Here is a 16,152-nt window from a genome sequence, read left to right as displayed (position 1 = left end):
AACAAATCACCAGGTTGCACTCTACCTTGCATAAACAACAAACAATACCATAGTAGCATTGCACAATACAAAATAAATATGAACTTGATTCAATAAATTTTTCTTTTGACAAAATTTAAATGATATAAAATAAATTGCATAAATCTTAACTAATAAACATATTGCCTTCTTGAAATATTTCAACGGTCCTCGGCAACGGCGCCAAAAACATGATAGAAAACTAGCAAGTGAACTAATTTAAATCGAAGTAATAAAATATTTGTTTCCACAGGGACTGTTTTAATCTCTACTTGGCAAGATCGTTAATGTTAAGATGTAATTAAATTGGGGGTTGCCTTAGGCAAATTGGTTTTGAGTGCAATTGAAGCAAAATGCTTAAAGTAAACGTGGTCTGAAAAATATTATGTAGAGATGACTAGGTCAATCGATTCATTTGTTCATCATTGATTAGCAACTTATTTCTTAAGTTTACGAACGCTAGTAAGTTCACGACAAATTAAAAAAATAACTTATGTCAATCCCTTGATCCGAAGTCCTCTTTTCTATTCATAAAAGGTTTTAAGTCCGTTAATTCGAATATCACAACCTAACAACGCTCCATTCCTAGATTGTCTGTTAGATTGAACAGTATAAAGATATCCGACTTACACGCTAGTGTCAATAGTCATATAAACTCTAGAATCATTTATATTAGCTCAGAATCATAAAAGCTTTAAAGATAATTTATAATGAATAAACTAGAATGGCATTCATAAAGTTTAAGAGTTACAGGTTACATTCTATTGAGCTAGAACAAAATCATATCTTGACCTAATCACAAAGGATTTAGCTACTCATGGATAAGGCACAAATAACTAATGTAAAAGAAGGATTCACTACATGTAATTGATAACCGGCTATGAGTTTTGATAGTCTCTCACCTTCTTCTCAGATCTCTAGCTCTTAAAGTTAGTTTTTCTCTCTAAAATTTCAAACCCTTGGCTCTAGGTGCAACTTGGCTTTTATAATAAGAATTCTGATTCGCACCAATCGTACTACGATGCCTCGAGATCGGAGTACGATGCCTCCTTTATATCGCAATACGATGCTTAAAGATCGTGCTATGATTTTTCCAGTATCCAACTCTCCTCAAAACGTCCTCAAATCGTAGTACGATGCTAAAAATCGTACTACGATACTTCCCTTACTTGTGCACTTGAAATATACTTTGCTCATAACTCATGCAAAACCACCTGAACTCGATCAAAATTACATAAAAATTAAAGCGAAAGTGATATATGACCTAGTGTATCAAGTAACTTAGTAAAAATAATTATTCTCACTAAAATATCAAAAATAACCTTCTTAATAAAATGACTAAAATACACTTCTTGGCCAAAAATTCACTAATCCCAATTGAATATACACAAAGACAAATAAGCACACATAAACAAATATAATAAATAAATAAAATAATTTTAGCGAAAAACGGGTTGTTACACATAGCTTCTTTCTTCTCAATTTGTTCTATCAGTTTCAAAATTTGATTCAGTTGGATTTTTTGGTTTTTTTTACGGCCTTACATAGGGTGGTAATGCTAGGCTCTAGTGCTCCAAGTAAATGAAGATGGAGGGTATAGATATATGGAATCGTATACTTGCTTTAATATGTGGCCTTTAAAATGTTTTGCTAAATTTGGCCTGGTTGGTTAGGGTGGGGTATGTAGCAATGATACTAATTACCCCAAGAATTATAGGGGACGCAATCATTGTGTAGTTGTTCAATAATTGTCTACTACCCATCTTTTTCTTTCAGGTGGTACGTACGTAACAGTCAGAGTCCTTTTTTTAAGAGGACGTTAATAGAACTTTTTGTCTCTTAAATTAAAATTTCTGAAATGAAAGTGTACGCCCACCAATAAATTAAAATAATTTAGTACCACAAATTTTTTAAAGTGTAAAGACATTCTTGCTATCATTGAAAGATGAAGTTGGTACATAGAAACTGTATCAAAATCAAATGTTGTATGGCTAAAGCATATTCCTTTAAAGGTTTTTTTTAATGATGTGGAGACTCCTTTGCAACAGACTACCGACTAGAGATAATTTATTACGATGGGGTGTAATTCATTATGATGCAGCGACATGTGTAACAGGGTGTGATGTTTCTGAAACAGTTGTACATTTATTTATATAAATTGTGATTTTTCTAGCAGGCTGTGGACTGATGTGCGGTTGTGGCTCGGTATTTACGACGTCTCCCCAGGTGACCTTCGAAATCATTTTCATCAATTCACAAAAATGGCAGGCATGCCACGGACCTCTAATATGTTTCTAAAAATTATTTGTTGTGTTGTTGTTTGGGTTATCTGGAAGGAAAGGAACAATCGTGTCTTCCAACACACGGTTACTACCCCTTTTACGCTTATTGAAAAGGTTAGTTATATTCATTTTTATGGTTAAAATCCAAGCATGTTTCCTTCAGTTACAGCTATCATGACTTCATCAAATGTTGTGTTAACCACCAAAATGCAACCAGTATCAATGAGAAACAAAACATGTAAAAATTAAAAAACAAACTAACAGAAAACCTAACAAAATTATTTTGATTTGAAATGAAATTTTATTGATAGATAGAGAAGAGATGGAAACAATATTAACAAGTAAGGAAATTATCTCAAACCACGGTAACCTATTTTGTTTTTATGCTAAAATATGATTTTGGTTCCTACAAATATGTCTCGTTTTGGTTTTAGTCCCTGTAAATTTTTTTTGTTGTTTTTGGTCCTTGCAAAATATTTTGTTTTTGGTCCTAAAATATTTTGCAGGCACCTTTTTAAAAATCAAAAGATTTTGCAGGGACTATTTTTCTAATAAATGGGTTCAGTCATCATGTGACACGTGTGCAAATCATCACAAAAGTGGGGTCATTAAGGAGTGAAGACTTAGAGAATGGAAAGACTCTACAACAATTCTAGAGTCTTAAGTGTAACGCCCTATTTTTATTAAAGCAATAAAACACGCGAATAATACATATATTCAAGAAATAGACGCTACGTCATCATACAAAATCCCAAAACAACATGCATGTATAAAAATTCTCAACAGTCGCAGCGGATATAAACCATATACTTCAAAGCATACATGCCATGATATCAAAAGTATATCAACATAAAAGTACTCCCAGTCCCGACAAATGGGTAAAACTCCAACATGAATAAATCCAAAACAGATAATCTAGATAATCATAAACAGACACCAAGATCAGAGCCAATCCTAGACTTTACGAAACCGATACCGGAGATAGCTCCCGATATCCGACCAAGCATCAAGCAACTCACCAAAGCAACTAATCCTGCACAACGTCTACTGATCCATATAGATAGGTAGGCGGTCAAAACCACTGGGGGTAAGCATTACATCAATCATAATCCACATAAACAGTTAAACATGAATAAATCAATTCCAAGTACTTAACATAAACAGTTAATTCAATAAGTACATTTACATAACATTCCAAGATAATACGGGCAATTATTCACCAAGTACATTAATCATCAACAAACATCATTCACAAAATTCAACAATTATCATTCACATGCAACAAATCAACTCATGTTAATTATGCAATGCGCCTAACTCCGACACCTACATGCATGTGGTACCAAGCACAACAACGTCTAGGCCGTTACCCCATGATGCCAACTGCACATCATATGTAATAGTACACCTCCCCTTATGCACACCTATGTAAAAGTACACCTCCTTTTACATTTCTCATATGACTCGATATGACGATGATGCATGAACATAAGCAAAGACCAAATAATGCAACTACTCAACATACAACAATACAATGTAAAAGTACACCTCCAATTACATTGTTCAACTTCAACAACATTTGCATTATCAAGCATTTACATCCACACAATCAACATGTCATTATTCAATTAAGAGTCATCACCAAAGATCACAATTCATCAATATGCATTCATTAATACTTCATCTACATCACATAGTTTCACCACTCCAAATATTTCTCATATGCCAAGTAAGAGAACATACAACATCTTATGATAAATATCATATCAATATATAACAATTCATTCACACATCTTCGTTTAGTCATATAAGGCTAGTCACGAAATATCATAAGATAATTGGCTTAAAAGAATCATTTCCGATAAAATCCATATCAAGTGGCAAACGGCCAACATTGATAATTCCCAAGACAAGGTAACAATATAAAGTTTGAAAACTCTCAAAACAATCTTAATCAATCATGTAGTCATGAGCTTAAGCCACCTACAAACTATTAAACATTAGTTCAAATAATATTTGACCAACTTTAAAAGTCTCACCTAAGTCTATATGAATTGTAGGTTGAACATGTAATCTCAGTTAGTTCGCAAAAGTTCGTTTCGACAAAAATCCGAATTTCCACAAAATATACAGGTTTCAACTCAAAACGGAAAATCCCAAGTTCAAGTAAGCTAAACATGTTCCAGTTGGTTTAGGGGTTCAAACAGTGGTTAAACAAGTTGAAAGAATCATTTTACAAAGCTCGGATTGGCCCCCTAAAGCCCGAAACGAAAAATCAAAGTGGCTGAAACTAGGCAGGTTCGCTTAAGCGACCACCTGGTTCGCTTAAGTGAACAAGTTCCAGTACACTTACAGGTCGCTTACCTGTTCACTTAACGTACGCTTAAGGGACCACATGGTTCGCTTAAGAGAACAAGTTCCAATAGCTACCAGTAATGTACGCTTACTGGTCACTTACCGGCTCGGTTAAGCGACCAGGTTCCAGAACTTGCTATGCTGGTTCGCTTATGCGTTCGCTTAAGCGAACAGTCATAGTTCTGTAGAAAAATATTACGGGTTTCAACCCCTTTTCACCCAAAATCCCCAATTTTGATCTCCCAATGCCCAAGTGTTTTTCCAGAGTTTGTTTACAGGTCAATACAACTAACAAGCTTCACAAGAACATAACAAACATGAAAACAAATGACCTTTGAACATAATTCACCAATTCAACCCATTTTACAAAACCAACAACAACAACTCAATTCTCATCTTCAAATCATGATTTACAAACACCCAAGCCATGAATCATCAACAACAATATCACTTAGCAACAACAACATCAATTGAACATGAATCTCATCATAATTCAACAACAACATAACACAATTCAACATTTAGAGCATAATTCAACATTTAACACTTTCACATACTTTGAACATGCAATTTCACCAACAACAATTCAATTATCACCAATTTCATGCATTCAAACATGTCATCATAGTTAGAGCACAAATTTTAACAACTATGAACAATTAATCACTTACTCAATTAAGCACTTAATCATACAATAATTGAAAAATTACACTAAATGATTATGATTTAATTCTAACCCCCTTACCTTAATTAGCACAATTTCCTAGCCCAGGCTTCACTTTAGCTCCTAGGATCTCTACCACTTCTTGAATCTTCAAGCTTCTTCTCCTCTAACCCTTTTTCCTCTTCTCTTGCACTTTCTCTCTCTACCTCTCTCAAAATATCTTATGTAATGAAAATGAATGATATTTTCTCTTAAGACAAGGCTTATATATGCTATTCTTCTAACGGGCTTAAACCTAATGCCTTAGTGGACTTAACCCACTCAAACACAATTCTAAAATGTTTCTACACTCTTAACGGTAAAATACTAACAACGGTCACGTAACGGTAAAATACTAACAACGATCATTTAACAGTGAAATACTAATTTACCCCTCTAGCACGAAAACCCATGAAATGCACCCGATGATAATTAATCACACAAAAGTACATAAAAACACATAATAAAATAATTAAAAATAAATCTAGCGAAAATCGGGCTATTACATTAAGAGTCTGTATCTGATTTGTATTGTGAACACCATTGATTGTATATCAAGTGTTCAACCTCAAACAATTTTCTTTGTAATTTTGTTTGAATAGAAGTCTCTTGCAGTTGTGCTTGAGCATAAGAAGTCTCTTGCAGTTGTGCTTGAGCATAGGAAGTCTCTTGATTGTGTTCAGGAGCATAGGAAATATCTTGCAGTTGTGCTTGAGTAGTTTGAAGTCTCTTGCTAGTTTTAGCAGTGAGCAGTTGTAATCAGATATTACATTTTTAGTGAACTCTCCTTGGAAGTGCAAGGGGGACAGGACTACTTCCGGTTTGTGGAAGGAACCTGTATAATTGCTTTGTGTCTTTCTTCTCTCTCTCTGTTTTTATCCGTTGCATTTACTATCTGAACATCACTTTAGAAGTTGAACTCTATCTGCTTTTGATCAGTGATTTCAAGAGAAACTGCAATTGAGATTTGATTATCCTTAAAGATGTTAGCCAAGCGTTTCCAAGCAGCCATGAAAGTGGATCCTTTTTCCATAATGGTGGTAAGGAGATCAAAAGAGATGGTGAAATAAATCCATTGAAGAACCGTTGAATCAAGAATGGCCCACATTTCAAAACTAGCGTCAGTGGAAGAAAACTCCTCTTTTCTAGGTTGGGGAATTAGGTGGTCGACAACCTTGTGGGCACGAGCATGAATCTCAAACAATTCAGCCCACACGGCGTAGTGATCCTTCTCCATTTCTAGCATAAAGGGGATGCAATTTTTTATATTGGTCACAGCAAGGGTCGGATAAAAATCTGGTTTCTCCGTATTGGAGGTCGCGGCAGTAGTTGAGGACACGACAGCGGACGACGACATGGCAGGGGAGGAAGACATGGTGTGGCAGCAGTGTGCGGCGCAAGAGAGAGGCACGACACGAGAGAAAGTTTCTAGTTGGTGCGGCTAAGGAAGACACTTGAGCGACAATGGGTGGCTTCAGGGAGTAGGAAGCGGCGGCCTTTGGTGAAGAAAGTGGCGGCGGCTGTAAGGAAGAAAGGGGTATGTTACTGGAAATTAGATTCGGGATACCATATAGGAAATCAATTTCGTATCTTTCATTGATAATGATCAAGAGTATATATAGTTACATAGGTAAAGTTAAACCTAGTAGAATTACAAAATAATGGAGAGTGATTACAAAATAATAACCAACATAATTAGTAACATAATTACATAAAGTCAAACATTTTATTAATAAATCGTTTTTATTTTTTTTACAAATTAAGAAATGTAATTAATTTTAGGGTTAATAGTACTTTACCCTCTGTAATATAGACCATTTTCGGTTTTACCTCTGTAAAATATTTTTTTTGAATTTCATCCTTGTCATTTGAAGATTTTTTGGTTTTGGACCTTCATAGAAAATTTCATCCCCTGTAATTTGAGCAAACTTCGGTTTACCCCACTTGTAATTTTAGCAAATTTCGGTTTATCCCCTTGTTAATTTGAGCAAATTTCGGTTTACCCCCTACCATATCTTCAATTTTGTACAGTCAAAATTCATGAAGGTCTAAAACCAAAAATTCTCAAATTACAAGGACGAATTCCAAAAAAAATATATTTTACAGAGAGTAAAACCGAAAATGACATACATTACAGGGGGTAAAACACTATTAACTCTTAATTTTATATGCGAAAGAGAAATTATGAGTTATTTTATAAAATTATTCTTTATGTATAGTGTAAGAAAGATAAATTAAAAAAGAATTGTAATAAAATACCAATAAATATTTAAAGATATAATCAGTAAAATAAAATGAATGCTACATTTTTTTTTGTACAAAAAAGAGGGCAGAGCCCAAATGAATGCTACATTACTAATGTAAAACATGGAAATGTCTTATAATTTAAGACGGAAGAATTCAACTTTACTTAACATGGAAATGGTTAAATCTGAAAAATAACACTAAAATGGCAGTGGAATATTGACTTTAGATAATTATGCCTGCATACATTGTATTCACTCAAATGTCTTCCAACACATTTGACTAGACTTCCAATACTTTCTTTAACAACTCAGATCTGTAATTTTTCGTACAATTAATCATACAAATTACACCATCTGGTCATAAATATAAGCAAAAATTTATATTTTATATTAATTCAATAAATGATGTATGTTGTCTACAATAAAGACCACATACATCATTTACTGAATCAACTTAAAACATGAATTTTTGCTTATATTTGTAACCGGAGGGTGTAAGTAGCTATATGTTTCGAGTAAAATAAAAATAGTAGCTTATGTCTAATGCCACTTTCGTGGGAATCTGCCAATAGTAAATGAAGACTTTGTGATCCCCATCTTTAACAGTCAACAGATTGAAATCTAATCATTCATACACAAAAACAGAAAAAAGATATAGAACTGATGTATTTAATAAAGAGGTGTGCACTATTTCAGATTGTCATCCCAAACATGATTTCCCACATTTGAAGCATCAACTAATCATGGTACTTTGTAGTGCACAAAGGAAAACTCAATTTTTGCTACTTTTCACATACTTGTGCTTGTGGTGTACTGATAATACTTCTCTCAATGCCAAAGCAGAAAATAATGATAGTTTGAAGCCAGGAGATAAGCTGAATGCCACATCCAAGCTATGTTCTAAACAAGGTAAATATTGCATGAATTTTGAACAATTAAATGATTTTGATAACCTCGCTTATCTCAGCATATCTCCCGGAGGAAATGACTGGCATGTGTGGATCGCTAACCGAGACCAACCTGTTGACATGGATTCTGCAGTGTTATCACTGAACCAATCTGGTGCACTCAAAATTGAATCCAAATTTGGAAAACCAATAACCCTTTACGCTTCACATCAACCTTTGAATAGAAGTACTAATGTGGCCACCTTGTTGGATTCAGGTAACTTTGTGTTGAAAGATACTCAGAAGAACACTGTGTTGTGGCAAAGTTTTGATCATCCAACCGATAGTTTGCTCCCTGGGATGAAATTAGGTTTGAATCACAAAACTGGTGAAAATTGGTCACTGGTTTCATGGATTGCTAATTCAAAACTATTACCAGCTTCTGGTCCATTCAGGCTTGATTGGGAACCCATAGGAAAGGAATTGGTCATTAAGCATAGAGAAAAAGTTTACTGGAAAAGTGGTAAGTTGATCAGACATAATAAATTTGAGCATATAGCTGAAGATAAAGAAGTTCAGTACACATCTGTGTCGAATGAGAGTGAAGATTCCATCTCATTTACACTGTCAACTGATGAAGACTTTACAATATGGGCTCTATTGGGAAATGGGCAGTTGATAAACAGGAATAGGAAAGGAGATACTTTAGCAAGGGCTGATGTGTGTTATGGCTACAACACCTATAAAGGGTGCCAAAAGTATGAGGACAAGCCTGCTTGCAGGAATTTTGGCGATGTATTTACAAGCAAAATAGGTTATCCCAATAAGGCAATGTTAAATGTTATAGGAAATGCTAGCTACAGCATAAGTGATTGTCAAGCTATGTGTTGGAGAAACTGCAGGTGCTTTGGATTCAAAAATTATCATACCAATGGAACTGGTTGTATGTTCTTTCTATCATCAGAGGGTCATAATATTGCAGCTGGTGGTCAAGAATTTTACCTTTTGCAGGAGAACATGCAAGGTATTTATGTCTCTAAATCATTTTACCAACTTGAAAGTGAAAAAATATATATACCTAACAATTAGGTGGGAGATCCCAACCCAAAAGACTAGTCCATTAGGTGGGAGAGACTCATGGCTTAAGTACCACATCAAGCAATTTTATATACCCGATGTGGGACTTCTAACATTGCCACGCCCTTTAAGAGCCGATGTACACGGAGGCTTTCATTCTATCGGCACTAACCCGATGGTAGCCCTTTTTCTATTGGTGGCTTCACTCACCTATCAGTATTCAGTGGAGCACCTTAATCCAGTCTATAGGTAGCCCTTTCCTTGGTCCAACCGTCAGTGAAAGCACCAATGATAGTTGGTTCTACGGCTATCAACATTTCAAGTTATGCTAGAAAACATAAAGAAAAACGAAAAACGGCTGGGAAAGAAAAGAGAAAAATTAAACAAACAACAAGTTCATTCATAGCCTCCTCTGTCAGAAGATACAACTTAAATACCTAGATCTTCCCTTCCTCTTATTGGTCGGGTCTACTAGTTGGGCCTAAGCCACTTGATTTACTACAAGAGTCCAATATAAAATAAGACTTTAAAATCATAACATGAAACTTAAAACTAGTTTAAATGGTAGTCTTTCATCCGAAAGGGCTTTTGTGTCTTCCTCTTGGATCCGGGTCGCTCCAGCTTGCTATCACAATCCTCACCTTACATTTGGACCATATAAAACCTCCCTTGTATTGTCCTGTCAACTGAAAACTCCCCTAATTAACAGTCGTACTGTAAAAAAATAACAGTTTGACACTTTATAGCAGTAATAAAATATGTACGTCATTTTTTGTAGGTACCCACCTAAACTTTTTAGTCAAATCCCGTCACTTGTACTTTGTGCTTAATGCTTATTACAACTTTAATTTTGTGTTTATGTATTATAGTTTATGTTATTGGCCCAAGCACGCTTTTTTCTGGCTCTGTCATTGCTTCACAAGCCGGTTTTGTAGGATTTTGGTATACCCAACCATGATTTCTAAGATGGACTTTTGTTTAATTTTGTTATAAAAGCTCACTAGTTTCATCGTTGTCACATTGTTGGTACGTCTGTTACATATGCTTATATAGAGGTATCCATTTGATAAGTCACTGTTTTTAATTAATTTTCACTAAAAAAATATCTCAATGATACGAAAGACTTCTTCAGAAGCCACACCCTGTTCACATGGACTCTGCAGCATTACTACTAGACCATTCTGGTGCACTCCAAATAGGATCCAATATTGGTGAAACCAATAATCCTATATCATCCACCTCAACCTTTGAACAGAAGTTCTATTGTAGCCACCTTGTTGGATGCAGGGACTTTGTGGTACAACAAGTTCAACAGAATAGGATGAATAGTAATACTTTTTTGTCGCAAAGTGTTGATTATCCTACAGATAGTTTGCTCCCTGGGATGAAATTAGGCGTGAATCACAAAACCGGTCATAATTGGTCCCTTGTGTCATGGTTTACTCGTTCAATCCCTGCTTCTGGTCTATTCAGACATGATTGGGAACCGATAAGTAGAGAATTAGTCATTAAGCACAGAGAACAAGTTTACTTCACAAGTGGACAGTTGAAAAATAATAAATTTGAGCATACTGTTAGAGATAGAAGAGAAAGATGCTAAGGAATCCACTTCAACAAGCTCTTCATTACCTAGTTTACTTGAGATACAAGCTAGCTAGTTACACTTACTATACTCTCCCATATTAGTGTGTAATTAGGCTAATTGTAATATACTAGTTGTCTATAAATACTTGATCTAACTCACATTTCCATCTATGAGAATGAGACTATTATTCATTTCTTACTTTCCATAACATGGTATCTAGAGCCTTTTCTCTCATTTCCATGGAGAAAGTTAGTTACAAGGTTTGTTACAGTCACATTCTTCATCTTTTTCATTGATTCTTCATCATTTAATTTGCAGAAAATTCTTTCGTTGTTCATTGATTCTTTGCAGATTTTCTTACTTGTTCTTGTTTCTTCCTTGATTTTCTTGCATAATCTCTGCAATTTTCTTCTTCTTCTTCTTAGTTTTCATCACGCCTCGCCAAACTCAACATGACACTGGATCCGAGTGAAGGACCGAATCCCGTTCTCCTTACTCCTCCTCTGGATGGATCGAACAACCTCGCATGGAGTCGCTCCATGATTCAAGCTTTTGGCGCGAGAAATAAGTTGAAATTCATTGATGGATCCTTGGAGATTTCTGATGAAGATGACTTGAATCGCAATGCATGGGAACGTTGCAATCATCTAATTCAATCTTGGATAATCAATTTTGTTTCACCTCAAATTGCACAAACTCTTGTTTTTCATGAAAACGCCATTGATGCTTGGTCAGATCTTAGTGAACGTTTTTCTAAAGCTGATAGAATTTGTATTGCTATGTTGCGATCCAAAATCAACAACTTGAAACAAGGTTCAAAAAACTGTGTTCGATTATTTCACTGAAATGAAAACTCTTTGGGAAGAGTTGATTCCCATCATCCCATGCCTCATTGCACTTGTCCTCATCCATGACGTTGTGAAGCCATTAGAGAAGCTCGCAATTATAGTCTTGAAGATCAGGTTATTCAGTTTCTTATTGGTTTGAATGACCAGTTCAATGTTGTGAAAACTCAGGTGCTTATGCTTGATCCCCTTCCTTCTGTCAAGGTTTATTCATTGGTTATTCAGGAAGCGAGTAATAATCATTCTCTATCTTCCCCCATTGATGAACCTCTGTCCATTGTTTCATGCCACCTAGGCATTGCACTTTCTGTGGAAAGAATAATCACACCATTGATTTTTGTTATAAAAAACATGTTCATCCTAATTTTCAGAGGCAAGGTTCTTACGTCAATGTCTCAAGTAGTACTAATGAAGTTGAGGCACAATCAGGAAGTAGCACTGATGCTTCTTCATTTCCTAGTTCCAATATTTCTCAGGAGAAGTATGATAAGCTTGTGAGTTTGTTACAACAATTTGATTCCTGCAGCTTCTTCATCTTCCAGTGCTAATCATATTCATACTTCAAATCTTTCTAGTTCAAATTCCTCCAATCATTCAGCTATATCATCTATATTCTCATGTTCTCTTCAATCTAAGTCTGATATATGGATTTTAGATTCTGGTGCTAATGAGCACATTGTTTCCTATATACATTGGTTTACTTCTAATAAAAAATCACCCCTAAGCCTGTTAATGAGCACATTGTTTCCTATATACATTGGTTTACTTCTAATATTCTGGTACCATTCACTTCACTCCTCATTTTACCTTGTAGATGATTTGTATTCACCTTCATTTACTCTTAATATGATCTCTATTTCCAAACTTTGTGCTTCTTTGAAGTGTTTTGTCACATTTCCTAATGATAAATGTTTCTTACAGGATCTTCACTTCCAGAAGATGATTGGTTTCGGTGATCAATTTGAAGGTCTCTATAGATTAGTCTTAGATTTTTCTGCATTTCCTTTGAATAATACTTCTTCTTTCAATCTTGTTTCTACCAAAAAACTCATTACTATTCCATCTTCTGCATTATGGCATTTAGGTTAGGTCATGTGCAAAAGATTGTATCCCACTTTATCTTTTGATTCTAATGCCATAATAATGGCGAATATCCAAAAATCCGCCAATGAAACATGGCATTGCAGCCTATGATAGAAACCTGGCGGATATAATAAGTGATGCGCACTATATGGTGGATGGCACAAAATCCGCCATGCTATAAAGCCATGACCGATGTTTGACAACACTTATCGAAATTCATGATATTCAACTTTTACTACACCAATTTAAAAAACTGTGGTAAGATGAAACAGATTATACCAGTAATTAATATAAATAACTCAAGTTGGTTCGTTGTGTTGATTTTTTTAGCAGGTAAACATAATCGGTTGTGGATATGGATAAGCGTTGCAATAGCTACTGCTCTTCTCATAATTAGTATTTCCATTCTGTATAGAGCCAGAATGAAACGAAAGTATATGCTTGGAGGTATCTACAACCTTAATAAGTTTATATTTCATATTTATTATCACAGTGCATCGCTATCAGTTTTTCATCTGCCAATTTATTCGTGTATTTAGAGAGTGATAGAAACACAATGGGGACTGAGATACAACATCTTGAGGATTCCAAGGCATCATCTAGTGGCAATGATCTAGAAGTTGATTTAAGCAAAGGAGATGACTTGAAAGTATTTAGCTATTCATCAATAAAAGTAGCTACTAATGACTTTTCATCTGAAAACAAGTTAGGACAGGGTGGCTTTGGATCGGTTTTTAAGGTCAGCATTTTCTTAAATTTTCGCATGTATATTATTAGTGGATCCGTTGACACCAGGTTTCAAACTTTAATTTGATACCGAATCTCAACCGTCCATTCTTTTTAATCGATGGTCTATTGCTATTTGCTAAATCATCCGGCGTGAACTTTTCTCCCTTGATTCACAGGATTGCATACTTGTTTTTCTCATCGGCCATCAACAAAAACAACAAAGTTCGAATGACCATCTATGAATCACGTTTCATCTCGCTGTCACCAATCTCAAATTCCCAATTACAAAGCTATATCCTACATCATATTCATACCAAACAAAGATAATCAACTCAATTTAATTTAAAGGGATTTCAAAAAATTATTTAATAGAAAACCCATCTAAAATACCCTAGGATCTCTAGCTTCCTCTGATTGCGATTGATATCATGATTTTAGATATATTGTGAAACGATGGAGAACAACACATTTTCAAGAAGGTAAGAATGAATATCATGAGGGCCGGTCAAATTGCATTTTTTTGTTATGAAACAAATTGATTTTGTTTTTTTTAACTCAATAACATAGTGCTATCAAAAGTAAGAGGAACTACCGTGATTCAATTTTAAACTATTAATAGCCATCGATTAAAAAGAATAGACGGTTGGTGTCAACGGATCCTGACTTGTATATTATATATGTATTATTCAGTGGTTTCCTTTTAAAAGATTAATGATTTCATTTAATTGTAACTTTAGGGAATTCTACCTTCTGGGCAAGAAGTAGCTGTGAAAAGACTTTCAAAATCTTCTGGACAAGGAATTGTTGAATTTAAAAATGAATTAAATCTCATATGTAAGCTCCAGCATACAAATCTGGTTCAGCTAATAGGTCACTGCATTCATGAACAAGAGAGAATATTAATCTATGAGTATCTTCCAAATAAAAGTTTGGACTTCTTTTTATTTGGTGAGAATTCCTACCTTCTGGACTATATATCTATCAAACATTAGGTTGTTTAATATATAATATTAATTTATTTTTTTTGGGTATATAGATTCTACTAGGAAAAAGCTGCTAGATTGGAATAAGCGCTTTAGCATAATCGAAGGAATCGCTCAAGGATTACTATATCTTCACAAGTACTCAAGACTCAGAATTATACATAGAGATTTGAAGCCTAGTAACATACTCCTTGATGAAAGCATGAACCCCAAAATATCTGATTTCGGTGTAGCAAGAATGTTTATGAAACAGGAATCTGAGGCAAATACCGACAGAATTGTTGGGACATAGTGAGTTTCCTATGTTTGTTTAACCTTTAAATTCTGAAAATTAAATTAATCTTTTTATATGATGAACATATTTTATTTCCTGTAGTGGTTACATGTCTCCTGAGTATGCGATGGAAGGAATTTTTTCTACGAAGTCTGATGTGTATAGCTTTGGGGTGTTACTCCTTGAAATTATTAGCGGTAGAAAAAATAATAGCTTTTATTGTGAAGACAACCCACTAAATCTAGTAGGTCATGTATGTGAAACTCTTCTCTTGACTCTTTCTCAGCATATAAATTTTCTTGTGTTGTTTGAGTTCTTTTAATATGAAAATTAATAATTGATCGTATAGGTTTGGGAGCTATGGAAAGAAGGTGAAGTTCTTCGGTTGGTCGATTCAGCTCTAAATGATTTTTTTTCTCAGGAAGAGGTGCTAAGATGTGTTCATGTTGGTTTATTGTGCGTACAAGAACATGCCGATGATCGCCCCAACATGTCGAATGTTATATCAATGTTAACAAATAAAAGTAGAGTGACTGTTTTTCCTAAGAAGCCGGCATACTATGGTAGAACAACCTTCGAGGAAGAAACGTGTTTTGAAGAATTTACTGGGGATTTTACATATAGTAATTCTTGTTCCCATTCACAATTAATACAGATAGACGTATGAAAGGATAGGTCATATTGCTTAATGTGGGCACTTGTTTAGCAATCATATATAGTAAAAGTATTTTGGAACTTGTGTAGTCAATTTTTGAATTAAAGGCATTCATTATTTCAATAATATATAATAAAACTCCTCTAAACATACTGTATTAATTAAATAAGCTCAAGCATGATTGAGCCACAATCAAGTTAGTGGAAGTTGAGCTATTGTTCAAGTTAGGAATTCTAATTATAGTTGTCAATAGCACCCTATAGCTCCATAGTGGAGTAGATGGCTGCCGCCCCAAACACGTTGAAGTGTGGCAGATGGGAGTGGCGGCCATCGTGGAAGCCATCATATAGAGAAAAAGCGGCAGGAGAGCACTGTAGGTTAAATTTGAGGGATTTTATTATACTAGACTAGAGACTAGGTACTTCAAATC

The 16,152-nt window shown here is 34.8% G+C and overlaps 1 protein-coding gene across 4 annotated transcripts; it reads left to right on the top strand.

Annotated features, from left to right (window-relative positions):
* Window positions 1-8,234: 8,234 nt before the first annotated feature.
* Window positions 8,235-15,802, top strand: LOC25502331 (G-type lectin S-receptor-like serine/threonine-protein kinase At1g67520). Of its 4 annotated transcripts, none has more exons than XM_024773615.2 (8): window positions 8,235-8,513; window positions 8,769-9,515; window positions 13,412-13,528; window positions 13,621-13,820; window positions 14,548-14,758; window positions 14,847-15,084; window positions 15,170-15,320; window positions 15,417-15,802. In XM_024773615.2, exons 1-8 carry the CDS (start codon window positions 8,348-8,350, stop codon window positions 15,732-15,734), a joined length of 2,148 nt encoding a protein of 715 aa, XP_024629383.1. In that variant the 5' UTR covers window positions 8,235-8,347; the 3' UTR covers window positions 15,735-15,802. The 4 variants fall into 4 exon arrangements, with proteins under 4 accessions (XP_024629383.1, XP_024629381.1, XP_013445124.1 ...); XM_024773614.2 differs by having other exon boundaries at window positions 8,243-8,350; window positions 8,448-9,515; XM_024773613.2 differs by having other exon boundaries at window positions 8,235-9,515; window positions 13,415-13,528.
* Window positions 15,803-16,152: the final 350 nt, after the last annotated feature.

The sequence above is a fragment of the Medicago truncatula genome, chromosome 8 (assembly GCF_003473485.1).
Source record: "Medicago truncatula cultivar Jemalong A17 chromosome 8, MtrunA17r5.0-ANR, whole genome shotgun sequence".
Taxonomy (NCBI): domain Eukaryota; kingdom Viridiplantae; phylum Streptophyta; class Magnoliopsida; order Fabales; family Fabaceae; genus Medicago; species Medicago truncatula.
The sequence above is the reverse complement of the archived record's forward strand: the minus strand, read 5'-3'. Positions and strand labels throughout refer to the sequence as shown.

Excerpts from the sequence above, each read along its gene's own strand:
- LOC25502331 (XM_013589670.3), top strand. The coding sequence starts at position 8,348 with ATGGTACTTTGTAGTGCACAAAGGAAAACTCAATTTTTGCTACTTTTC. Across the intron at positions 15,085-15,169 it reads GACAGAATTGTTGGGACATA|TGGTTACATGTCTCCTGAGT; the intron begins GTGAGTTTCCTA and ends TATTTCCTGTAG. Across the intron at positions 15,321-15,416 it reads CACTAAATCTAGTAGGTCAT|GTTTGGGAGCTATGGAAAGA; the intron begins GTATGTGAAACT and ends TTGATCGTATAG.